This window comes from Phragmites australis, chromosome 17 (assembly GCF_958298935.1).
Source record: "Phragmites australis chromosome 17, lpPhrAust1.1, whole genome shotgun sequence".
NCBI classification, from domain to species: domain Eukaryota; kingdom Viridiplantae; phylum Streptophyta; class Magnoliopsida; order Poales; family Poaceae; genus Phragmites; species Phragmites australis.
Genome location: NC_084937.1, coordinates 27,394,869 through 27,421,272, shown reverse-complemented (window position 1 = coordinate 27,421,272; position 26,404 = coordinate 27,394,869). Strand labels below are relative to the sequence as shown.

Below are 26,404 nucleotides of genomic sequence, written 5' to 3'. Positions count from 1 at the left end.
TAACAATTTCGGGTCTAATTGTAGTATCAGTGCCGATTTTTATCTAAATGGACAAGTTGATGCTTAGTATTGCTACCAACCGGCACTGATACATTATCAGTATCGATTTTAACTGAACCGATACTGATAAGGCAATACTTATAACTAGTTCTGTAGTAGTATGGATATGCCACTGCTTCAAAGTGCTTCACTTCCCTATTTAAACCACGCCCATTGCCTTCCTCTCCTCGCGTCAAGAACCTTAACAGCTAATTCTAGAGTTGGCATTGAACGAAAAATTTGTAGCTAGGAGAAATAATCAAACCATGTCGAAGCTGCTGGACACGAGCGAGCTGACCAAGTGGTCCCTGTACCGCGCGCTCATTGCCGAGTTCATGGCCACCCTCATCTTCCTGTACGTGAGCATCGCCACCGTCATCGGGTACAAGAACCAGTCCTCCGCCGAAGCGTGCACCGGCGTCGGCTACCTCGGCGTCGCCTGGTCCTTCGGCGCCACTATCTTCGTCCTCGTTTACTGCACCAGCGGCATCTCAGGCACGCGCGTGCTTGCCTTGTCGAGCAGACACATATACATGTCATCGTAGCTCATGCATGTGCAGATGGTCGTTGTACTGATGAGCTAGCTAGCATGCGTGCACGCAGGTGGGCACATAAACCCGGCGGTGACGTTCGGGCAGTTAGTGGCGCGGAAGCTGTCGCTGGTGCGCGCTGTGCTGTACATCGTGGCGCAGTGCCTGGGCGCCATCTGCGGCGTGGGCATCGTGAAGGGGATCATGAAGCACCCCTATGACTCCCTCGGCGGCGGCGCCAACACGGTGGCCGACGGCTACTCCGTCGGGAGCGCCCTCGGCGCCGAGATCGTCGGCACGTTCATCCTCGTCTACACCGTCTTCTCCGCCACCGACCCGATCGTTGTCAGAGAAGAGTCCGACCCCGAGTGCACCGCGCAAGACTCCTTCGTCCCGGTACAAGTGCGTCATCCGGTCGGTGACGAAGAAGAGTTCGACCCCAAGTGCATCGCGCGAGACTCCTTCGTCCCGGTACGAGTGTGTCGTCCGGTCGATGTTGAAGAAGAGTCCGACCCCAAGCGCACCGCGCGAGACTCCTTCGTCCCGGTACGAGCGTTTCGTCTCCTCGATATCCACGCGTGTTCTTGTTACAAATGGAGTAATACGTATGCATGCGTGCAGATGTTGGTGCCGCTGCCGATTGGGTTCGCGGTGTTCGTGGTGCACCTGGCGACCATACCGGTGACCGGCACGGGCATCAACCCGGCGAGGAGCCTTGGCGCCGCCGTCCTCTACAACCAGCACAAAGCATGGAAAGACCATGTAAGACAGGCAAATCTACCACTCAACGATCTAGAATTTACACACGGAATTTTTTTTTTGAACCAATATTACACAAGGAATTTATTTTATCGTGCATGTATATATACGCAGTGGATCTTCTGGGTGGGGCCGCTGATCGGGGCGACGGTGGCGGCGTTGTACCACAAGCTCGTGCTGCGCGTGGGGACCGCCAAGGCTCGTTCAGGAGCACCAGCGCGACGGCGTTAGCTGCAGCGTGCATGTGAATTGTGAAGTTGATGACTTGCCCAAAATTGGCGGCCGGCCTCCACGTGTAGTTCCTGCTCCAATTAATTTCTCTGGTCAATTCGCGCCGTCTCGTGTAGTAATATATAGCAGACCATTGCATTTTGCATGCATGCGCGGCGTGCAAAATATACCCAAGGTGCGTGTTTGTCTGTAGTCAAGGTGCACGTACGTGTATATATATAGTTTGAACTGCTTGTACGTGTGCCTGCAGTCATGGTGCGTGTTTGTCTGTGGCGTCTGTTCATTTGATTTGGGACTGTGAGATTGGACTGCATGTACGTGTGCCTGCAGTCAAGGTGCGTGTGTGTCTGTGGCGTCTGTTCATTTGATTTGGGACTGTGAGATCGTCCAAGAATAATTACCAGCATAATTATGTTCTGCCTTGTAGGACTTGTATTTGATTATTATGGCGCAAATCTAGACGAAGTAATCTATCTATCTATTATATTATTATTTGAGAGAAAAAATAAGTCACCATATTGGGCCACTCTCACACCCACGAAATTATCATGTTAATTAAAAAAAGAAAATAATCTAGATCACTTATTGTTATAAACATCTAATGGTCTAGATTTAACTAAAGTGTTCATATAAAATACAATTAATAAATAGCTAAATTCGAAATTAAAAACTATAAAAAATTAGCAATTTGATTTTCATACGGTTTGGAAAGCAAAACATCTAAATAAAGAGTCTAAATAAAACAAAATAAATACTAATTGAAATTAGGGTTAGAATAAAAAATCAAATTATTAAAAAATTAAATACATAAATAAAGAGTGCATGTAAAGCAAAATTAATCAAATATTATCATAATAAAATAATATAGCGAGACTAACCACATTATTAACTTCGATGAATTGGATGATGCCGCTGTTCTGTTCAACAGGAGAACACCCGGCCGGCTTTCACTTTCACCTATATACACAGCATCGGAAGTCAAAAGCAAACCAGAAAATATGATGAACAGCACGAGCACGCACGACACACAGAAAACCAACGTATTTTCACGATCCTGATACAAGTCAACGCTCTTCATCCACCGTGGATGCACGCACGCCATTACTAGCTACCTCGTTACATTCCAACCAGTGCGAAGAAGAAACGGTCCAGGTCAACCATCACAAGCATATTTTTGGTACAACAAATTAAACGACCAACCGGTTAAGCAAGGAGCAAGAGGCCGCGATCACGGCGAGGCATGGAATCCGCACCACGTCCGGCCACACGAAACTCCTCGGTGACGACGACACGCCGGCGGAGGTCGCGGGCGGTGGCGGCGGCGGCAAGGCCGGCGGGGGAGGCGTTGGCGGCGGTGGAGGAGGAGGCGCGGCGACGGCGACGGCGAACTTCATGCCACCGAGGCAGTGGCCGGCGACGTTGCAGATGAAGTAGTAGTCCCCCGGCACGGTGAGGTTGACGAGGTCGTGGCCCGACGACCAGACGCGCATGGTCTGGTTCTCCGGCTCACACGTCCGGAACGCGTCCTGCGTCACCCGGTACACGTCGTGCTGCTCCACCACGTAGTCGAACACTGCGGGCGCGGATCGCGACGCGTGTATCAGATCGAGATCGTGCAGCAGCTAGCCGCTGGCGATTTTTGGCAAAAATAACGCTGCTGCTGCTGCTGCTGTGGCGTGCGAAACGTACGTACCGAGCGTGTCGCCGGCGGTGAAGTTGTACTTCTGCGACCAGGTGAGGTAGTTGGGGCCGATGGTCCACCCGGCGGAGTCGCCGACCGTGTACTCCGTCGCGCCAGCGCCTGCTACGAGGAGGAGGATGGAGGCTGCTGTGGCGGACAAAAACGCCATGATTGGTTGGGATCAAGCTTGACGAAGTGTTGGGGAGGAGTGGGGACTGCTGACAGGTGACTCTGGGATTGGTTTTGCTGAATATATATATTACTTGCATTGGTAAGAGCTGTTGGTGTCGCATACTTGCATTTGAGACAATTGGCCTATGCTTGCTTGAATTGTTGCAAGGTTGGCCTGGTCATCGGTAGCACCCCACTGGCAGGATTAAGCTATGTTTTGTTGACGATTATTTATATATTTGCTCCGGCTGTTCGGTGATGTTTTGGGTATGCCTCTAAGTGGTTATATATGGCTGTGCTCAAGTATGCGTACATGGTCAAAGTCTACTTCTTGCAGCAGTGGATGGAGATACGAGGCCGCTGCTTTTTTTTTTCTCACCTGCCTCGACTTTATACTGCTCCTAAATTACTAGCATTTCGTAAAAGGATTTGTAACGAGACCGCATAATAGAAGGGGAATGTCTAAGTTGATAATCAGCTAATTTTCTTTTGAAATGCAGTTAAAATTTTCAGCCAATAGGGAGATACATGTAATTAAGCACACTTTATATATAAAAAAAGTGACTGAAATATTTTTTATTGCAGTCACAAACAATCAGTAAAAGATATTTGTTACTTGACTGATTATTTTAAGATTTTTAAACAACTTTTTGGCTGCGCCATCATACATAGTGATGTGACTTCCCATTTGCAGTAAGTGGCGCCGAATTCAGACTTTTTTGGAATTTATATAAGTCCCGCTCAATGGATGGAAATATGGGTTACCCGATCAACCAAACACAAAATAGAATTAACAAATGAATATATAAAATTGATTAATGAACTGTTACAAAAAGAAAGATGTAAAATAATTATATCTAATTAGTACAAAGAAAATCGTAGGAATATTAATGAACTCCTAAAAAACAAAAAACTAATCCTCAGTAACGTACAAAGTGATGGGATTAGTGGTACCATAAGAAAAAGAAATACAAGAGGTGATATTGTAAGGAAAGGAGAACTATTTCATAAGATGGCGAAGAAATTTGAAATTAGTGAACTCCTACAGACCTAGATGATATTTTTTTTGGAAAAAAGACAAGAAAAATATGGGATTAGCAGACTATTAAAAGGTAAAAATATAACACCATTTTTTCTTAAGGAAGACAAGAAACCATGGGATTTTTTAAGCCCCCAACCCTCCCCCTTCCCAAAAAAGACATAAATAAAAATACTAATAAGCATCCTTATATTGGTCAACAGTTGATATAAAGAAGGTAACGTATAGGAAACTTAGAAGTTATGGTGATAAAGTTTAGAATTTTTGCAACTGTAGGAAATATTTACAATAAACTTTTAACAGTAAACCTGAAAGGAGAAATATTAACAATACCATTTGCAAGAAATATTTACAATCCTTGTATTCAGCTAACGAAGTAGCTAAACCTGAAAGGAGAACCGATAAAAAAAACGAAGCCCAAGACACGCACAAAGCCGACCACGATGCCCAAAAGAATCAGCCCAAGGGGAGCTGAATCTTAAAGCAAATCCAACGGCCTAAAATCTGACTGAAATCACGAATTTAAATAGCTAGCTGATAGAATTATGGGCTGAAGCATTTCGATGTAACTGGGCTTTGCCTCCCAACTGAGCCCGGAGTCACAGCCGACGTCCGAGCGATCAATTTAGTCTACCACTCACTTTCTACAAGCATGGCCTTTTCCACCCATCACGCAGGTCGCCCTCCTCTTCACGCACCTCGCCCGTGCAAAGTGGGCTAAGGCCGTGAGAAGTCGTGGGCCTTGTCTTTTTTTTTTTTCACACTTCCGAACGATGAGACGCCTTAAAATCATGCACTCGACGGTGTAAACACGATGGAGTGAACGCCGGTGGCTCTAGGGTTAGGATTTAAGGTTCACTAACAATTCGGGGGTTAAATGAAGGCTGGAGTAGTGGGTAAACCAACGATGAGAAAGAAACGGAGGAAGAAGATGAATAATACTTGTTCGGTTCTAGACCAATTTTTTTTTTTAAGAAATAGACGTATGAAGTTAACATTTTTTTTTTCTGAGTTCTTGGTTCGGCGGGCGTGTCGTGCGCGTCAATTCACGGCACGGCATGCATGCGCGCTACACGCTTGCCCAACTGGTGGTGGAGTGACTTGCTACGTCAGAGTATCTGCTAATTTTGGATGCATACCGATGCTTTTGGGGTTTGGCGGCACTTTGTCCGCTAAATCGGAGCGTTGTGCAAAAGTCAGAGGTTGCCCGCGTTAAGCAAAGCAAACAAAGACTAATGACGACATGCATGCAGCACCTTGATCTGCAAGTGTTTGCGAGAACTTTTTTGCTTGCATGTACTTGGTTTATCAGAGAAAAGCAAGGCTTCGTTCGCTCAGGCTCAGCAGAATGGAAGCCACGCATCAGCTACGTGCATGTTTAACTTCCACGTAACCTCTCCCAGGCACAGTGTGATGATCTGTTATCTCTTCTGTCGACGCGTGCATCTGCTGCCGGTAACTCATTGGCGATATATAGCAAAGGCTTCTTGGTTATTACTATCTTTATCATGTAAATAGGGATAGTGTTTCCACCGTAAATTATTGCTCACCACCGTAAATAGTTTAAACAGTCAGCTCTATTGAACTACTCCACAATCATTAGGCTATTTCCTTTTTGTGGAGAAGCCTTAACAAGTTGATCGATTGGCAACTCCGTATGTCCACCACAAATAATCGCCACTTATTTTCTACAACAACATGCATCAACACAGTCGATCGAAGTAGTGGCATCAGTGAGTTTTTTTTCCACGTTTTTTAAAATTTAGTGCTGAAATTTAGGAGGGGTGATCAGTTGATGGTAGTTTCTGCGTACGTTATGGCTAACAAGATTTTGGATTTAAGGAGGGGATTTTCGGTGTCGCCGTGTGTTTCTTGGGTTTAGAGGGATGTTCGAGGAAGTAGGTTAGCCTAACAAAGGAAGCGAGCGTGAGAGAGGGGCGGCGAGGCGGAGGGGCGTTGCCGCCTCATGAACAGAGGAGGACGGCTGGTGGGCTAGTGCTGGGGCGGGAGGTAAGGATGATGGGTTACTGTGGCGGCGAAAAGCTAGAAAGTTGGGAACACCGTTAAAGATAGGTGGAAGAAGGCCGGAGGTGGGAGAGCGAGCACGAAGATGGTTGGAGGTTGAGGATGTTTTACTTTGCTTGATATCTATCTTACGGATTATAGCCGTCGCCTAAAAAATAAAAAAATATAATGTTGATAAATAGTATCTGCCTTTTTTTTTAAAGGAATATGACACCAGTGAACCTGCGGCCGGGCCCTCACCACCTTTGTCGTGGCATATTTCTCCCGCAAGCGCCAGCTTAAGGCCCAAAAGCCCACCACTGCTTTCCTTCCTCGGCCCCGAAACCGGACGACGCACCACCAATGCAACAAACGTTTCTAAAAAAAACCAAGGCAACAAACGCCACGCGTTAGCCTCCCGTTGGCCATGGGCCCGGTCCGTTCGCACCCAACGGTCAGGTGACCCCGCACCCCACCCCGACGCCAGGACTCGGGGCCCACACGCCAGTTGCACCGACGCGCCAGGGCAAACGTCTAGTCGCGGCACCGCACCCGCGAGCCCGAGTCGGTCGGACCCCGACCGCGTGCAGTCGGCTTCGTTTCGCTATAAAGCCCGCGCCCTGCTCCCGACTCCGACCCGTTTCTTCCAGATCGGCCCAGCCAACACCCAAAAATTTGACTGCGGAATCAAGCAGCCAACCAGCCGGCGCCGCTTCCTTCCTCGCCGCAGCCAGCCGTGGCCATGTCCTCCTCGTCGGTGCCACGCGCGTGCGGCTGGGAGATCGCGCTCGCGCCCGGGGGCTTCTTTACGGAGGCGGAGCTGGCGGCGGCGGACCAGCTCGTGCAGCTCAGCTTCAACAGCGGCGGCGGCGGAGGGGACGAGGAGTCGTCGTCACCGCGGTCGGTGAACACGTGCACGGGCACCGCGGCGTGGGAGGCGGGAGAGGATATGGTAGTCGGTGGGCTGGGCGTCGAGCTGGACAGGAGGGCGAGGAAGAGGTACCGGCTGCTGTCGGAGCTCTACGCAGCCACGAGGCCGGTGAGGGGCTCCGCTGCCAGCTCCAGGAAGAGGAAGCGGGACTACAAGCCGGAGGCGGCGATGGTGAAGTATGGAGAGGAACATGATGGTGAGAGATGGGAGTGAAGGGCTTTTGTGTAATTACCTAGAAATGTAGGGGCGTTTTGCGATGCCAGTCCTTTTGCTTTTCAAAGAAGAATGGGAAGGGGAACAAGACAAGAAACTAAAGCTAGCTTGTACAGGAATTTGGTAGTGCTGATACTACGTTTTGAATTCGAATTCGAATCTGAACTGGCTCAGCCAGATATTTCCCGGTTTCCAGATCTTGTGAAGTACTCCAACTACCAACAGTGGTGTTTTTTTGTGTGTGCGTGGTCTCTGAATTGAAGTTGCTTCCCTGTTCCTTCCTTCATGGCCGAAATGCTTCCTCAGGATCTGTTCGTGTCGCCATGGCCAAACTTCGAAACTTTCGCCTGCGCTTCCTTCTAGAACATTCCAGGGCATGGCTCCCTCGCTGTACCTGCGGATGCGATGGACTCTGGACCTGCTGAAATTACTTCACTTGCAAGTTGCAAGCATGAATACGAGTAAGCACACGAGCACGTTAAGCATGGCGGTGTGGGTGGCCGTCTCCGCCGCTGCGTTTGCGCGCGACGACTGCCGGACGTTCCAAGGTCGCATTTTGCCGGTGACTTTGTTCGACTTTGGAAGCAGGGCTCTCGATCGGAAGGTCGTCCATCGGATTACAAAAAAGAATCAACGTTTGATCGGCGGCTTTGAAGCGGCAACGACGACTCGCTGATAGATAGCACTTGCATTGATCGAGTCGTCGTCGTATCCAGGCTAGCTAGTGTGACAATCCGAGTGCGAATGCACTTCTGGAGAAAGACTCGAGTAAACAAACCGAGCAGCAGCAGTAGATTAGAACGAGCCAAGAAATAGTTGGTCTCTGCAGCTTTGCACGTCCTGGCCTATGGCCTCATTGGCATGCTCCTGAAAATTGTTTCTGTCCGAATCAACCTTTGATCGTATCATTGCTTAGGAATAGCATGTCGCAGGATCCAGCTTGTATGATCGTTATGGTTTTCATTTTTTCCTTTCTTTTTAAAAGCTTGTATGATCGCAGGAGACTAGCTGTTTTGCGCGCATAACTCCACTGTTGCTTGTAGTGCCTGCAGCTTTATGAGCTTCTTGTCAGACTTCTTGAGCTCCAGTTCGTACCCTGATCAACTGCTGTAGATGCAAACTCAACGTAACATTCCCCTTGTATCTTGTCCTGTTCTGTGTCTTGGTTTACAAGTCTGCGTCTGGTCTGATCCGTATGAGACGACGGCTCGTTGGTCACCTCTCCGTTCGTTCTCAAATTACGAACTGATGTTTACTGTTGTCGTTCTTAAAGCGATGGATATATGGTTATATATCTATCAGCTCTCTAGAAAATGATGATCCATCATGATTAGAAGATCGAATACGATCTGGAATTAGATAAAGTTGGTAGTTTCTTATCAGCAGTTTAATTTGTATGAGGGAAGTTCTGTGGCAATCACACATTTTCTACCGTGTGGGTGTGGCACAACCACAGAATTAAGGTGTTTCACTGGCGGTAATTTTCCCTATTTCTTCCACAGTTCTATACTGCTCAATGCAAGCTTGTATCTTCGTGTCTTTCAATATGGCAATTGCATATTTGCATAGAACTTCACCGACGTATTTTCACAGGCTGATTTAAAAATAGCAATGGCATTTAACCCGAATCATATTATTGTTTGGCTTCATGTGGTTATTGTGCCTAACTGAAAAACGTGTTTAACATTCTCCAAAGTAAGGTGACCGTTGGTAATTAGCATGTTAGGGCATGCACAACATCTACATAAAAATTATAATTTTTAATATAAACAAAGACTACATGTGCTTAAATATAGCTAACTATCTTATTAGCACTAATATAAGCAGTGATTAAGTAAGCACATTGCTCTCCACCTAAGCACATGTGCCAATGCAATTGAGAAAAAAAACTATAGTTTTTTCCCCATAAGCACCTACTCTAAGTAGCTTATTGTACATGCTCTTATACGATCGAGTCTCCACCAAAAGTCATTCACGCGGAGATATTCTAGATGTAGAAACCAACAACTTTCCTCTTTGCAGCGCTCTCTATCACTTGCACCTTTCTACCACCAAGCCATTGCCGTCCGGCTCGTCTCCAACGGATATTTACCCTCTAAACTTAATCCATACAATTAAACTTCCCCGTGATGACTTGTTTTAAAGTTGAATTTTGTCTATTTTGTTGATGCAGAACAGACATGATCGGAAATTCAAATGGGATCCATATAGTACATGGATCTTTTGCAATTCCTACATGGAGATGATGAAATCATATTATATTGATCCTATTACTAAAAATAAGAGAAGAACAATTCCTGATCATAACGGAGAAAATGCTCAAAAAATCAGGAGAGTTTGCCAAGCCTCATCAATTGAGAAGCATGTGGTTAAAACTGAAATAACTTTATGATTTATATGTATACGCTCACCAAGTGGAAATGTGTGAGAAGTGATGGAAAAGGAAACTAAAGGTATTCTGTTGTGTACTGCAATTGTGCGATTCCTATTAACTTGGTTTGCTCTAATATATAATATTTGGTTCTAGAGACGTGGACTGGAATTCCAGAAGGTTAAAGATGGACAACCACCCTCAAATATAGAATTCCTTGCAAAAATGTTAGGTAACAAGGTTGAAGAAACTTCACAATTTCATTAAAGTGCTGGTTTACCAATCCTAGAATATTTTTTTTACAAGGTTGACGAAATTGAATAAGTTTATGAAAGTGATGATGGCTCATTCACCGATCCTCTAATATAATGTGTTCAACTTGTTTAGATATATGATTTTAACATGACATCTTTTCATATAAGTTAGTTTTGTTGTATTTACTTCCATGGATGAGATAATATGCTTTTGCAGCAAAATAGTGTAATCAAGACACTGGAAGAAATACAAGACATTTGAAAACATATGAGTTTTAAAAATAGTCATACAAAAATTCTAGCATACGAGTTTTATTCCTAAAAATGTATCATTCTAGTACACGACATCCCAAAGAATATAATTAGACTAGCGAAGACTTTTTTCTTCTTTGGGCAACATTATCTATATGTGAATTGTGAAAAAAATGTCATATTGTGTTATATGAGAAACTAGCGAGTTGAAAAATTCAGATCTGTAATAGAAAAATCATAGTAATTATTCTACTAAAGCAACATCCGAAATTAACTAGTGTTCTCCTATGGCTGTCTCTAAAACTTATAGCTTAGGTTAATCATTGCATCATTGCCCATATAGCATTGATATCTATGACTTCTCTGCATAAATATCTTTTCTCTAGAAACATCCTTAAAGGTACGAAGCTAGAGAGGCATGGACGACACAAGCATGGGTGAAGAGAGGAGAGAGAGAGCGAGGGAGAGGAGGGGTGTCGCGGCTGACTCGGAGAGGCGGCCGCCGCGGTGGCGCAGGATAGCGCGGCGCAGCGTCGCGCTAGAGGGAGGAAAGAGAAGGCGCGGGTGAGCGCGGGTGTGGGACACGCGTACGGCGCAGATCGCGCATGGGCGAGCGCGAGCGGCAGGCCGATGTGCGTGAGAGCGGGCCGTGAATGCAAGAGCTGGGCTGCGAGAGGCTGCGGCGTCTTGCGCGCGGGGGAATGGGGAAGGAGGTCGGGCCGGCTGGCTAGGCCGGTGTTTGGGGCAAAACAGAGAGGAGAGGGAAATTCGGCCCGGGGAAGAAAGAAAAAGAAAAGGTATTTGTTTTTTGAATTAAATTCAAATGAGAGTTTTGAATTTGAATTTGGATTTGGATTTGGATTTAGATTTAATTCAAATAATATATTTGAATTATAATTTGAACTTGAATCTTGAGTTTCCTAAGATGATTTGAATCTAGAAATTTGAATTTGAATTGGATTTGAGTCGAATAGAATCTAAGAGTAGATTTGAATTTGAGAGACATTCAAATTTAAATCTCCACATAAAGAACTATAAAGATCACAAACCAAAGCCATATGAACCAATTTAAAGTAGGGATTAATTCAGGAATTGTCTTGGTGCTATTTGGAATACTTAGCCCAGTTAATATATTTGAATATACACATAGAAGTATATATACTTCAAATATATAATTCTTGGTTTTATATTTGTTTAAATAATTAGATTTTTTAATTTGGAGTGAAATTCATAATAAATTTACATGCTAAAACTCGGGATGTTACAGACCTACCCCACTTAAACGGAATCTCGACCCCGAGATTTGGTAAGTTCGTCGAAGAGATTTGGAAATTCTTTCTTCATATCCTCTTCGCGTTCCCATGTACCTTCTGCTTCTGTGTGATTGCTCCACTGTACTCGGTAGAACCCGACTATCATTCTTCATACTATCTTGTTGTAGATCCATGATTTCTTGGGGAACATGTACCTTTGGAACTCTCGGGCATTTCTTTAATTGTGATATATGGAACATATTGTGCACATCAGACATTTCTGCATGAAGTGCTAACCTGTAAGCCACTACTTCGATCTTTTTGAGTATCTCGTATGGTCCCACATATCTAGGTGCCAATTTTCTGTGAACTTGAAATCTTCGGGTGCCTCTTATTGGGGATACCTTAAGGTAGACGTAGTCCCTGACCTCGAAGGTTAAGTTCCTCCTTTGGGACCTATGCTGCAGGCTGGCTTTGGTGATGAACATCTTTTTCAATGTGGAGCACCTACAGAGCCTCGTGAGGCTTGGAAGGTGGGTCAACGCCATCAAGTACATCGCCCACTTCGCAATGTCCACCCACGTGCTCGAAGATGAGGGCCAGATCTTCATCAACTTTGCCCACATGCACAATGTCCTTGACAGCATCGCCGCAGGGAAGCAGCATGCCACCTTCTATGCCCGGTGTTACGAGCGCTACCTCAAGGATAATCCCAATACTCACCCCGGCTCCATCAAGCTCGACTGCATCATCTTGTCCATGCTCAACTCCCAGCGGCTGGGTGTACCCATCGTCTATCATTCAGTTCGTCCTTTTTAATTTTTATGTATTTTTATTTTGAGGCAATCATGGCATGATTCTGCTTGCTTCAACTCTAGGTTCCTGACTATCTTTTGCTGCATTAATGTAGGGCCTCCATTAGCTAGGATCAAGTGAGGCACAAGGTCCCTGACATCATTGAGGACTTGGTCGCCTAGGTTCCAGAGTTCAACGACCTGCTATGGATGCCAAACTGCCCAACTAGGCTACACAACGTTCCCCCCATTGGGTTTAGGTATGCTAATTCTTCCTATTGCAGTTGTTGGAGGATGAACTCCTCAAGCGGGGATTCGGAGGGACCCCCTTTGAGATTCGGCCGGGGTCATGATTCTGAATCAGTTTTGCGGGTGAAAATAAATGGGCGTAAATGCGATGCAGGTGGAGTGAAAGGATCGGATGCAGGAAGTAGTAAATGCTCAGGGTTAGACAGGTTCGGGCCGCATTGAGCGTAACACCCTACTCCTGTGTGTATACTATAAATGCTCTGAGAATGTCTCTCTGAGTGCTTGCTGAGTTACAAAAATATTTGTCTAGTCTAGAGCTTCGTGCTCCTTGTTCTTCGGTGCTCGTCTGGCTTCAAGACTCGAACCGAACTCTCCAACTTCTGTGCTTTACTTGGTTACTGTCCTCCTCGTTCTTGGGCGAGCCCGCCCAGCATATATACTCGCCGGGGCGGTAGCGTGCCCAGAAAGGGATGACGCGAGTTCCAAGACGCCATAAATGGAAAGCAACCATCATGGGCTGTTGCGCGAGGTGACGGGGAGGGTTGAAAATGCGTCCCGTCCGGTCTTATTCGTCATCATGCCGTTCTTCAATGGGCGCCGCGAGGAGGGCGCACCGGGCAGCCACCGAGCAGCCCGGCGTGCCCGCTCGGTCAGAGCAAGACTGACACAGCAGGGCGGCAGGTGGGGCGCCTTGGGCTTCACGATGTTATCCCGAGACGCGCCGGATGTCCCGCGATGGGACTCGTGCATTAAATATCCCCACGCCTCCCTGCTAGGCCAGGGGCTGACAGAAAGCGTGAGGGGAGCAGTTGGAGGTGACAGGCCTCGCGCCCTCTTAAATGCAGCATCGAGCCTCTCACCAGCTAACACCTCACCGCTGGACCTCTGTGGGGGCCACCGGCGAAGGACTTCTCAGGCCCTCGGGGAACCGAGTGTTCGGGGGGCCATTGTTCACAGTCCCGAGCATTCTCTCCCGGATATGCCCTTTCTTGGTCCTTGGGGTACCGAGTGCTCGGGGCCACTGTTCACGGTCCCGAGCACTCTCTCCCGGAACTGGCTGTTCGGGTCCTCGGGAACGGAGTGCTCGAGGAGCCACTATTCACAACCCCGAGTACCCTCTTCCCGGTACTTGACTTTTCTTGTCATCGGAGGACTTGAGTGCTCGGGGGCCACTGTTCGCATCCCCGAGCACTCTCTTCCCGGCACTTGGTCTTCTCGGGTCATCGGGGAACTCGGGTACTCGAGGACCACTGTTCATGGCCCCGAGCACCCTCTCTCGGGACTTAGTCTTCTTGCACCTCGGGGAGATAGCCCCCGCGGGAGGGCGCTACGTGGCACTCTGCTGTTCTGGCCTCGGGACTCAGGGACCCCTGGTTCCTGTATCACCGACAGCAGTCGTGGTTCATGTTCTAAATATGATCGATCCATTATGCGCCTTTTTCAACCTGATCGATGTATTGTGCACTTAGTTTCAAGTACTTTTGGCTACCTCTAGAAAAAAAAATACTTGATTTGCAATTCCTCTCCCGATAGCAAGAATTGACTTTTATAGTTGTTGCTTGTGTAATCTCTTCTAGTTCTCGTCTGAGGCGTCATGTAAAGAAAGTAGATCGGGTGCCAACATTTGACCTTGCCCATATCTATCTTGCGAAAAGGAGGTACAGTATGGCATAGCTAATACTCCTAACTTTCGTTGTTTCTACTTTTTTACTTCACTTACACATGCATATATGTGCTTTGCTATGTTCAAGTTGCCTTCATCAAGTCATTGTGGAGACTGTTTTTTTTTTGGGTATATTACTTGATAGTACTCTCTTTACAAACATTTTACATACGATTAATTAGTTTTTCTCATTATTTTGTGTATATGTGCTAGTTGATAAGCATGTTTTTGATAAGCTAGTTTTCTTTTTTATTTTATTTTTTAAACACACATCAATGACAAGTCTTGAGATATAAAATAAGACCTGCCACTTATGACTGTACATCAGTGACGGGTCTAGATCCATCATTGGTGAGTCCACATTAGTGGCACATTCGGAGTGACGGATGTGGCACCTATCACTAATGAGGGTTATCACTGTAACTAATAAACTTTTTTAGGTAGTGGCAAAGCTTAGTCTTGCGTTATGTAAGCTTAGTTGGTTACACATACACTAATCTATGGTTATTAAGTAAATCAGATGGTTTGTCTGCACAAGAAACCAAGATATATAACAAGACCAAGGCTAATAAACAGCAAGGAAAATAAGGAAAACAGAGAGGGATAGAGAGGGAAGGCAAAAAAAATTGGTCATTATGCCAACCACACTTAAGAGCTACCTAAATCCAGCCAAAAAGAAAAGAAAAGGAAAAAGAAGAGCTAAAGAAAGACAAAGGGAGAGAAGAAGGCAGAAGTTATGGGAGTACCACACCAGCACACCTTACTAAAAGTGACCAGTCAGAGTCAACTCTTTTTCGACCCAGTTGACCACCAAGAATCTAGATTCCAATACTGAGCTTTGATAAGTCAAGTTGATTAATGTCAGTTAGCATAACGATTTTTAAAATATACGAACAAATATGAAACGCCACACTTTCAAAGAAGTTTCAGCCATGGCTCTCCGATCAGCAGTTCTTGGCTCTAATCATGTTTCTAATTCTCTGGATTGGGATAATGGGATTGGAATATGATCTTTGTTGATGCTCTGTGTGGGATGAGATTAGATGATCTAAATGGATATTGATCTGATTATTAACTCCAGGATGAGCTACCTTTGTGACTTAAATTAGCTTGGGCACAAGAATTTTTGGCAGTACCTCGGGCTTCCGCATAGGGATCTCTACCTTTGTGCTCAAAGGTGATCTCCGAGATCAATTCATACGAGCTCTGAAACTATGTGAGAACCGCTATAGATACATTCATTCTTCATCGCCAAATCCTTTTCTGGCCAGACTCAAGCTACGACACACCTAGAAACATTAATATCTACTCTCTCCGATTGAAAATGTATGACGTTTAGGATATGATACAGTTTACAAGATGACACTTTGACTATCAATTTCTATATCTTCCGTCGCCAAATCTATCTCCAACAAATCTCAAGCTACGACACACTTAGAAACATTAATGTATGATGTACATGATATTGACATGGTCAACAAGATTACACTTTGATCAGCAATTTCTATAAAAATATGACATTTCAAATAAAAATAATTTAATATTATAAAAATACTTTCATTATGAATCTAGTAGCTAGCATCTACCTTACAATTGTCAATCTAAGTAATTCTTTATATATCGATGGTCAAAGTAAAAAAATTTGACAGGTAAGAATCCTAAAACGACATAAGGTAAGAATCCTAAAACGACATAATCTCAGTAATTTTCCTTTTGGTTTAAAACCGGGCCGGCGGTAAATAATCAGTAAGTGACTAGCGCCGGCGGTAAAATTCAAAAACAGGTAAGTTGTTGCCGGACCGGACCGGTTTGTGGATGAGGCAGAAAGAAGGAGTAACTGGCGTGAGAAGGAGACGAAGGCTAAAAAGGTAGAGGGGAAAAGAAAAGGAAAAATAATTGGGAGGTAATTAAGAGCCAGCCGAAGAGAAAGAAGAGAGAAGGCAAAGGCGAGCAGGAGGAGGCAGGCAAAATTAGCCAACGCGCGTCCACGGCATCCTTGCCAGACCAATTGTCCATGAAAACCCTACAGCGCCAGGAGCAGCCGGCGAAGGCCGGGATGTCTCCGGATCTCAAGAAGACGGCCTCCTCGCCGCCGCCGCCGCCGCCGGGGCTCGAGCTCTTCACGGCGGGCGAACTCGACGTGGCCGAGCAGCTCGTCCTCCTCAGCGGGAGCAGCACGTCCACGGGGGGCACCCCGAAGGCCGGGCGGGGCGCATCCGTGGCCCATGCCGCCGCGTCGGGATCCTCCTCCCCGCGCTCCGTGAACGCCCAGCCGGCCCCGGCGCCCGTGCCGGCCTTCCCCCGCGGCGATGGCGTGGAGGACGAGGACGAGCAGGAGGTTCCCGGGATGCAGCGCAGGACGAAGCGCTGCCGCCCGATCGCCGAGATCTACCGCGCGACCCAGCGAATCGGGAGGTGCAGCCTGAAGAAGAACGAGGAGTAGACGAGGCAGAGCGGGGAGGAGAGAGGAGAGGGGCTTGCTTGTAATTACCCGTAACTCCTGGGGGGTAGCTTACAGTTTTCGCGGTCTGTGCTTCTTCTTGCAGTCCTCTCCCACAGGAAGAGTCATACTCTGGAGCTCGATCAAGTGTAAAAACTTTCCCTTTGCAATAAACATCGGACATGCTTGCTTAATTCTGTTTCAACCATGGCTTCTGATCAGTTATCAGTAGTGTTCTTGGCTCTAGCTAATCGCTGTTTCTGGTTCTCCGGATTGGGATCTAGACTTTGTTGATGCTCTGTAGGGTTATATAAGAGGATCGGATTGGGTGATCTCAATGGAGATTAATTGATGCGATTATTAGCCCCATGCCCCCATGGATGTGCTGATTAAGCTTGTGATTTTGTGGGGCGGGTGGAGAGGGCGCGCATGCATGTAATTCGTAAAACTGGCAAACCCGGGTTACACGCGAATGCGATCCATCGATGGAGAACAATCAGGTCATCATTTGGAATCGTTTTGGGGAGAATAGAGCTTGTTGTACCTGGCCTCGGCCAATCCCTTTTATTTTGTTTTTTTTACCCGTAAGGTATTTTTTTCTCTTATTAATATAATCAGTAGCTCTCCTTCCAAATCATAAAAATAATCATTTAGAATGTTTTGGTTTTTTGACAGGAATTGTACTTTGTTTGTCTAATTTCTAGCATGCACGCGCTGATCATGATGTGACGAAATGCATAGTTGTTGTGTTCAGCAAAAATGGTGGAGGAACATGGAAGGTTCTAGATGCCTTCATGCACACCCATACAATGGATGGAGCCCAGAGGTTTCCTATGTAAGCATTGGCTTGTCATGTTGATTTGATTAATTGATTTAGGCAAGCAAGCAGTTATATGTTGGGTCGTCTGTAATTGTTTGCATGCACATATATGATGAGAGGAATTACTCGTTGTACTTTAGCTTAGCAGAAATGGAGAAGGAAGATACAAAGTTCTAGAAGCTTCGCCTCACATCCAAGGCACGGTGGACTAGCCGGCCATCCCAGTTTCTCGCTCCTCTAATCATGAGAGATTATTCATGTATACAGACACTAGCTTGTCATTTGGTCTCACCAAGAGTGACTGCAGATTAACTTCAACCTGCAGGGCTGAACTGATCAAATCGATGTATTTGCTGCCTGTTCACTATATATTTTAAGTTCATTTTTGCTTCATGTTTAATTAACTATATGGTTACTACAAGATCATTGCAATCTCAAACTGCATATGTAGAAGTACCGACGATGCATGCATGTTTTCAGTGCCACCATTTATGTAGTAGTGCACTGCAGGCAAGTTGTGTATTCTTAAACAGGTACTTAGCAGCTAGCTAAGAAGGTTAGTAAAGAGGATACGGGTGCTACTGCTGGGCATAACTGATGTTCATAGTAAGCAGTTAGCTTTGGTTGTGCTTAGGTGTGTGTATATATATTTTTTGATAAGAAAGAGAGTATATATATTAGTTTCCATGTGTACCTGGATATATAACTGGAAAGGGAGAGACTCAGTCACTCACAGAAAGCATCTGGGAAGCTCCCAATCAATTTGTCGATGCATATACGTATGGAACCTACGTCATTCTGTGGCCAGCCGCAGCTAATGAATCAATCATTGTTGTTGATTAGACTATCTAATTGACTATGAATAATTTGCCTGACAAAAACAGGTCATGTGGACAAACTGATCTGGATCCCACCTCAGCCTCTTTGCCTCAAGCAAAGCAGTAACCCTTGCCCGGCAAAACACTAGCCACAACAGCTAGGATAGGAGAGCACATCACTCCCTGATCTCAGATTTACCGCAGCCCAAATGCAATTTTCTTTTCGTTTGAGACTGGGAGATTCAGAAACAATTAGCAGAACAAAAATCCTCGGTAAAAAAAAAGACATTTCCATTAGGTTTAGACGAGAGTTAAGCTAACGACCGTATGATGAGTAGTATGACCCTTGTAAGTGGTCACTGGACTCAGCTGTCGACTTGAGTAATTACAGCTTGGCGCCCTGTCGGCACAACGGGAGCTGACCAGTACCGAGGCTGTCGGACACAGCAGTAACAGGCCCTATTGGTTAGTACGAATGCGTTTATTATGGCAATCTGTCCCCAGGCAGTGAAGCTGACGCAGCGTGTGGCCACAATTCTCGTCAGAATATAGACTTGATATGCCCTTCTGTGTGTCAAGTGTGATCATGCACAAAAACGTTATGGTTTTAGATACCAGTAACTATTAGTTAGTACTAAGATAATCATCCGTTCGTGTGATTTCTTTTCTGGTTGTCTGGGCATGCAACAGTTGACTGACTGACTGATTAGGCGAGAGGATCAAGTCAAGTCTAACTCAAACTAACAGAACCCTTCTTTTTTTTAAGCTTCAGAGAAAGAAGATGGACCCATGGTCCATGGGTCCTAGACTTTGGGAGTAAGTTCAGTAGATGCATGGAAATTCTTGTCGGCTCTACTACCTGATGAAAAGTAAAGGAGCTAGCTCCTTATCAGTATTTAATTATTGATGCATAGAAACTCTGCAGTAGTACTGCTGCTGCCGGCAAGCAATTCACTGAGCTTACACTGAAACTCACCCATAGTTACACATGCTTTGAAAAGACAAAAGAGGCATTGCCAGGTGCACAACACGAGAAAAGGCGGAATCTTTGAATGAATGAACAGCCATATTTCTTTCTTCAGTATCACAAACTAGCATCTTGTTCAACATACACAGCAGTACACAATGGGAAATAAATCCTCGATCAGTAGGGAAGCTCAAGGTTTGATTACAGAAGTCTGACAAAAGTAGCATTCAACCGGTTGTCCCTGAACCGAAGGACTTCACGATGGTGCTTACTCTTGCGCCAAAGCTTCTTGAAGAGATCTTCTTCCCTGGGACATGGAAGGGGTTTGAGACGGCATCTACATAAGCGGCATGGAACTTCCTGAAAAACTGAGAAAAAGGAGATGAACATGAGTTGGAATTTTTTTTCCCACGTAGCAGAGCAAGCATGATCAACAAAATCTTATGTAAATTCAGAAATAGTTGCACAATCTTAGTGCCTCCCGTAAAAAATGAAAAAAAGAAAGTACGTCTAACTTTCAAGGAAAACACTTTCTTTACAATCCTAGACTGAGAAACTGAACAGCTGTACAGTTCTGGGACTTGTACAGTATTGTCATGAGAAAGGCCAGGTTTTAGCTAAAATATACGAAGATGGTGAAATTAACTGCACTTTCAGAAGAACTTTCTCTGATGAATGATGCTCAGGTGGTATGAACTAGTAGATATATTTTCAGGTGTATCTTTTTCTGAAGAAGATGATACACTTGTCTGGCAAAGTGGCAATATGAATCCTCTGTTCAATAAACAAGTCAGTCTCTTTATGCTGTGATAGTTTCAGAGGAATCAAACCAGTGTACATTCCTGCTATATGGAATCTGTGTACCTCCAAGAATACATGTTTTCCTTTGGCTCTTATCTCACAATAAATTGATGACCAAAGATAGCATGATAAAAAGAAGCATGAATAAATCACCTGATTGTGCTTTCTGTACTGAAAATGAAAGTATCAGTTACTTTTTGAGTGTATTGTGGCTCAAAATGTGTGGGAAAGGATATCTGGTTTCTTTAATTGTGTGATAGGTCAAAGCTATGAATCAATAGCTAGATTTTGGATAGCTGAGAAAAAAACATGCAGTTATGAATATTGTATGAGCTGCTGTGCTGTGGGGACTTTGGAAAAATGTAACAACATTGTTTTTCATAGGTCAACATGGATGAATATCAAGCAAATTTGGAGAAGTATCCTGCAGCTATTAAAGAACTGGCTTCCAATGCTCAACTCTACCATGTCGCTAAAGGTGGAGCAATGTATTTGCTGGATGGAACAGATACAAAAGGAGCGTCTGATGATCAAATGTTGACAAGGTTAGGGACAGGAATGCGCGGTTCGAAGAGGTGCACGAGTGAAGGAGCTGATGGAGATGTGACACAAGCTTATCTTTCCTGTGTCTGCTGTCAATGTTCCCAGAATGTAATAGGATTTGAAGTTTGTTCTAGGCTGATGGCCTTTTAAACCTGATTTTGTTACACTGTCTTTTAATTTCGCCGTGCTGAACAGTTGTAATAAAACCAGTTTCAATATATTGGAGCTGAGACATCAATGTTGATGTCCTGTTATTCTAAAGAAAACGAAACTGAACAGCTGTATTCTAATGCAAGTATCTCACACATGATCTTAGCTACCAAGTGAAATGAGATATGCCGTATACATGTTCGATACTTATGTTGTCAGGTTTCATTTAAAAAAGGGAGTTAAAGAAACTGAACAGCTGTATTCTAATGCAAGTATCTCCATACATGATCTTAGCTACCAAGTGAAATGAGATATGCCATATACATGTTCGATACTTATGTTGTCAGGTTTCATTTAAAAAAGGGAGTTAGACAATTTAAGAGCTTACATTTCGGGCATCTGCATCCTTGACATCAAGGTCAGTTGTGACCATGATAAATTTGACCTTTGTGTTTGTCAAATAGCCATACCTGCACAAAATAAATCATTCCAATTAATTAATTTGTTAGCAAATGCAGCACAACATCGAGAACAACAGGATGTGCTCTCAGCAGCAATATTTAGTTGGCGAAAAGGGGAACATATTAATATTTAGTTGAAATCAACTGTATTAACTTCTTTATGAAGAATTCAAGTACAGGAACCTCTGAAAAGGGAATTAACTGATTTTGAAAGTTCCAATAACTGATGGAGGCGGAAGCCATCAAGCAAATTAGGCAATAACTGGAATCATGGAAGAGACTTACACTTTGTAGTTCTCAGTTGGGTATAGAAGACCCAAAAATGACTCATTCAATGTAGGTGCACTCCTTTTAGGATTGTTTACTGTCAACACAATGAATGTAGAGAAAAGTAAGAAAACAAATACTATGCATGGCAAAATGATATCAAAACTGCACTCCAGAAAGACTGATGTTTGTATTCAACAAATCAACAATATACGCCAAAGGACCACACGAGTTAAGATTAGTGTGATGAGGTGGAGGCAACCAGCGCACTCATCAGTTATCATCTAGAATCACTATGCCTCTATGCATGTTCAAGTTCTCACAAAGCCGGTCTGCGAAAGGAAACCGCAAGTTTTTGCCCTCATATGCCACAGGATTTGAATCTGTCCCCTTTTGCCCAAGGTGGATCGATTGTCTAGTCTTAACATTTAATCCATTCATTAGACAATTAAAGGCTATACAGTGATTCCTCTAACCTAAAACCGGTGATGCTGCTTCCAAATTGAGCGTTGTATTATCAGCAGAGGAACAAACGCACAATTTGAACCAACAACACCTTCTCCACAAACCAAAACAGCAAGGGACGAATAAGCGCACAATTTGAATAGATGGAAGCTAAGCAGAACCCTAGCTATTCACAACGCACTAGGCAGAATGCCATCTAGATCTGGATCACGATGTGTGGTGGGGCGCGCGCGGGTGAGGTAAGAGAAGCCTAGCTACCTCGCTCGTCGATGACGTCGAGGGAGCAGTGGACGATGTGGTGGAGCTTGAGGGCGTCGTCCGCCTCCGTGAAGCTCTGTAGGTACAGCGGGTTGTTCTGCGGCAGGAGACGGGAAGACGAAATTTTTACTCAAGTTTCAGCAGAGAGATCGCATCGGATCAGATCTGCACGATCCGACGCGACGGGCCAGTGGGCGGTGGGGGTTTCTGACCTGGTGGCCGACAACGGCGACGCAGACGATCATGTTTCCGCCGGAGAGCGGAGCGCGAGTCGGCCGCCGGAGAGAAGATAAGCAAACAAATTCTGCGAGACCTCTATATATCACATACACTTGTATATCTAACGATATATATATATATAAGAAAAATCACTTCAAAATATAAGTTTTTTATTTATCATACCAGCAATACACACGACCGTACATGACAAATTAGAGGCCTATGTGAAATTCAAAATTAGATCCCGTGTATAACGAGTTTTATTTTAACATCGGCAACATAATTATTTTTTAAGAATTACAACTTGTCAGAAAGCACGTATTAAAATTCTTAACTACTAAACTACACATCTTAATATTCTAACTAAATAATCTATCTTCTAGATGAAATGCGCCATCCTTCTGTGTTGGATTGAAAGTAGCACACCTATTCATTTCAAACAACATATTCATTCTCAGGAATTTGCAAACAAATTGACTGCCGTCGAGAAGAATTGAGATGGGATTAATGCTACCTCATGCGATTGGGTGCGGGGCTCGTCGTGCGAGGAGCAGATGTGGTGGTCCCATGCATGTTGCTTGCCGTTCGTCTTGGGGAAATATAGAGGAGGGAGTCATGGAGATGAGAGAGAGGGGGAGAGAGAGTCAGGGTGTGCGTGGGTAGCGTGAGTTGTTAGGTAACAGTGAGATAATTTTTATAAAATAAAATGGTCAAATAAAAATCCTGGTTTTTTGGCTCTGTGTAGCAACACCAGATGCATCTACTATCGATACGGGTCTATATTTACCGAGTCTAAGTCGGACTCAGATACCACAATACCGAGTGAGTTAGGTTTGTCACTCTTAGACCCAACTTGATGCAGAGACCTAATAACTAGATATAGAGCCATCCAACTTAGACTTAAGACACGATTGATGGATTCATAGTCCCCCCTCGTATACATCAGCCTTTAACTCACCATCAAAGCACACATGGCACTCAAGAGTACGAATCTACAACAAAGATTTTCTTATGAGGTGAATATACCGCAAAATTACTTGTGAGGGTGAGAATCAAACTACGAGTGACTTTTAGGAGTATTTTTGCAATTTTGCCAATATCTTTTGTAAAGGAATTGCAGCTAGAAGGTATATAGTACATGCATATATACTTGTAACTTTAAGATTGGTGAACACCTTGTTTTATTAATATGGTTTGAGACAGGTATAATGATGAAATAATTGATGGTGATTTTGAGTAGGTCAGATTATTTTTTTAAAAAAGTACTTGTAATGTCACGCCCCGACATAGGGTCCAGCAGTAACAGTTGCCACATGTTTATACGGACTTTGATAAACATGTAAGGCTGAAATGGAAATTCAAACTTCATTATATCAATAACTCCTCTGAAACTACTATATTTATTACATCTGATATTGCGGAAGCTAAAATAATCAAGTGGAAAATATATCAACTACTAGATGGATTTATTTTTCCCTCCCGTTGGCTACGTCTATGGCTCGTCTTCATGCCCCGACATTGGTTCGGTGGCATGACCATTACTGCTTTCAGCTGCAAAAAAAATTAGATTAAAGCAAGGGTGAGTACGATAAATCACACTCAGCCAACAGACACACAAAATAGTAGATTATTTCACAAGGGTTATTATTATTTTTTTCTTTGGTAAAACTCTGGTGTTACACATGACCGCAAGCTTCCCAACCCGGGAGTCACAGGGGTGAAATTTCACACTTTTTAATCTCTTAAGAGAGGTACTCCAACATCAGCAGTCCCTACTAGAACCTAAGTCCCAGCAGAGCTGAGCCCTTAATCCCACGAGCAATGACAACCTTGACTTACTAGTATCGGTCGCTCCTACGGATCCATCACCGATTACTCTGTTCTGTACAAGAGTCATTCTCTGTGGAGAACTCAGACAGTCCCACACCTGAACTGTGATCGGTACACAATATGTTTGCTATCGTAACACCAGCATTTTACAACATAAAATCAAAATAAACTACACAATATACATATTGTAAAAAAGTACGCATGTATATATTAATGTAAGAACACGAAGAGAGAGCATAAGCTACTAGGGTGGTCCGCTTGCCTGCTCTGCACCGCAGTTGGCCAACACTGAGCTACCTCTTACTCTCACGATCCTTGCTTTCTACCCAGAACAAGTTGTTTGATTTTCAGTGTGGCGTGTCCTCTCAAGCATGGCCACCACTGCTATTTATAGGAAGCAAGGACCTGTCCAGTTAGCTCGTGCTTATCCAGTTGCCTTTTGAGAAAATGAAAGGATGGCCTTTCGGTACATATAGGTGATCCTAGGAGCTAGTAGGTTTGTAGGTCTTGAGGTCAGTCTGCTGGCTCTCTTTAAGCCAAGCAATAGCTAGAAAAGCTTTATTTAATTGGTTTAGGAGAAGCCAAATTTTTGTGCATGTGTGACCAGGTGCAATGCAACGCCATATGCTCATGATGGCTAGTGTACTTCCCAGTTCAGTTAATCTTTATCCTAGTGTCTTTTTCCTTTGTCTCTAAGGTACGAGAAACACCTGATGAGTTTGTCTTCTTCCCAGCTTCAGTTTTTTTTTTTTTTTTTTTTTGGCATTACATATAACTAGGTCAGATTATGTATATTTGAGTAGGAATCCATGCCTGTTGTACTCTCTTCCCCAACCTTACTGTATTGGGCTAGCATGCTCCCTCTTGTTGGTTGTCGGTCTAAGTGCACGACTACATACGGAGCCACAACGTCGACACCTTAGGTGCTTCAAGCTGAGCAACAAAAGCATCGAAGAATTCCATTTCTATATTGCATATTGAAAGTGCATCTAGGTCCTCTAGTAGGTTTTAGTGATTAAATGATAAAATAATTAAAAGACTAATAAATTTGTTGAGTTTGAATAGATTTTTACTTGCAAATGATAAAGTAAAACTCATGTCATATGAAGTATGCAAAAGTAAAAAATAACAAGCAAAGATTAAAAAGAGGCAAAAGAGACAAGGATGCAAGTCCAATTGTATGATCTCATTGGTTGTTTGCTTGCATAATCAAAGGAAAATTGGAAGTGTGTAAAGATTGATCATGATTGCAATACTAAGAAGAAATGTGATCAATAGCTTAGTATTTCAAGAGCCTTGCAATTCAAAGAAGATTTAGTTGAAAGTTTGTTTGGTCACAAAATTGGTATCTTGATCAAGAAAGAAGATAGGTGATCAAAGACTTAGTTGATCAAGAAGAGTTTATATGGAAGCTTGCTTGGTCACAACATCAATATAAAGAAAGATATTGAAATAAAGATTAAGTTGAAGAAATAGAATATATTAGTGCATATTGATGATGAAGAGATATGTGATTAAGAGCAATGATAAATCAAAGGGAATTACAATGATAAGTTGTTTGGTCACATGGATGATATTCTTAATCAAGAAAGATAAAAGTTAATCAAGGGCTTAGCAATTTAGAAAAAGTCAACATGAAAGCTTGTTTGATCACAATATTGGTATAAAAGCAAATATTCAAGCAATGATCATGTTATTGTAGAAATGAAATTCAATGAACGCATATTGTTGATGTGAGGCTATGTGTGACTCAATATGGCAAGATGAAGAAGGGATGACAAATGGCTTAGCTACGAAGAACCATGCTGTTTTGTTAAGCTGTGGAGTGTCCGTATTTTTTTTACAGATAGTCCGTATTTTTGCGAAGTGTCCGCACCTTTTTACGGATAGTTCGTATTTTTACAGAGGGTTCGCAAATTCCAAATCTAACG

At 44.0% G+C, this 26,404-nt stretch overlaps 4 protein-coding genes and 1 pseudogene across 4 annotated transcripts; 3 read left to right on the top strand and 2 right to left on the bottom strand.

Annotated features, from left to right (window-relative positions):
- The first annotated feature begins 246 nt into the window (after window positions 1–246).
- LOC133897289 (probable aquaporin PIP2-7) lies at window positions 247–2,149 on the top strand (annotated as a pseudogene).
- Window positions 1,515–3,450, bottom strand: LOC133897288 (basic blue protein-like). Its single transcript, XM_062337953.1, has 3 exons — window positions 3,253–3,450; window positions 2,438–3,132; window positions 1,515–1,630 (listed from the first exon to the last, which is right to left on the bottom strand). The coding sequence occupies exons 1-2, from the start codon at window positions 3,407–3,409 to the stop codon at window positions 2,747–2,749; spliced, it is 543 nt and encodes a 180-aa protein (XP_062193937.1). The 5' UTR covers window positions 3,410–3,450; the 3' UTR covers window positions 1,515–1,630; window positions 2,438–2,746.
- Window positions 3,451–6,336: 2,886 nt separating this feature from the next.
- On the top strand, window positions 6,337–7,789 carry LOC133897041 (uncharacterized). Its single transcript, XM_062337628.1, has 2 exons — window positions 6,337–6,352; window positions 7,150–7,789. The coding sequence occupies exons 1-2, from the start codon at window positions 6,337–6,339 to the stop codon at window positions 7,596–7,598; spliced, it is 465 nt and encodes a 154-aa protein (XP_062193612.1). The 3' UTR covers window positions 7,599–7,789.
- An 8,552-nt stretch (window positions 7,790–16,341) lies between these two features.
- Window positions 16,342–17,062, top strand: LOC133897573 (uncharacterized). The gene has a single exon (XM_062338344.1). The coding sequence runs from the start codon at window positions 16,449–16,451 to the stop codon at window positions 16,875–16,877; it is 429 nt and encodes a 142-aa protein (XP_062194328.1). The 5' UTR covers window positions 16,342–16,448; the 3' UTR covers window positions 16,878–17,062.
- A 2,503-nt stretch (window positions 17,063–19,565) lies between these two features.
- LOC133897865 (uncharacterized) lies at window positions 19,566–22,752 on the bottom strand. Its single transcript, XM_062338693.1, has 5 exons — window positions 22,637–22,752; window positions 22,425–22,521; window positions 21,720–21,798; window positions 21,362–21,443; window positions 19,566–19,847 (listed from the first exon to the last, which is right to left on the bottom strand). Exons 1-5 carry the CDS (start codon window positions 22,667–22,669, stop codon window positions 19,707–19,709), a joined length of 432 nt encoding a protein of 143 aa, XP_062194677.1. The 5' UTR covers window positions 22,670–22,752; the 3' UTR covers window positions 19,566–19,706.
- Window positions 22,753–26,404: the final 3,652 nt, after the last annotated feature.

Coding starts and splice junctions, on each gene's coding strand:
- LOC133897288 (XM_062337953.1), bottom strand. CDS start 3,409: ATGGCGTTTTTGTCCGCCACAGCAGCCTCCATCCTCCTCCTCGTAGCA. Junction 3,133..3,252: donor CACCGCCGGCGACACGCTCG/GTACGTACGTTT, acceptor CCGCGCCCGCAG/TGTTCGACTACGTGGTGGAG.
- LOC133897573 (XM_062338344.1), top strand. CDS start 16,449: ATGAAAACCCTACAGCGCCAGGAGCAGCCGGCGAAGGCCGGGATGTCT.
- LOC133897865 (XM_062338693.1), bottom strand. CDS start 22,669: ATGATCGTCTGCGTCGCCGTTGTCGGCCACCAG. Junction 21,799..22,424: donor CGACGTCATCGACGAGCGAG/GTAGCTAGGCTT, acceptor TTGTGTTGACAG/TAAACAATCCTAAAAGGAGT. Junction 19,848..21,361: donor AGGATGCAGATGCCCGAAAT/GTAAGCTCTTAA, acceptor CCTTTTTCTCAG/TTTTTCAGGAAGTTCCATGC.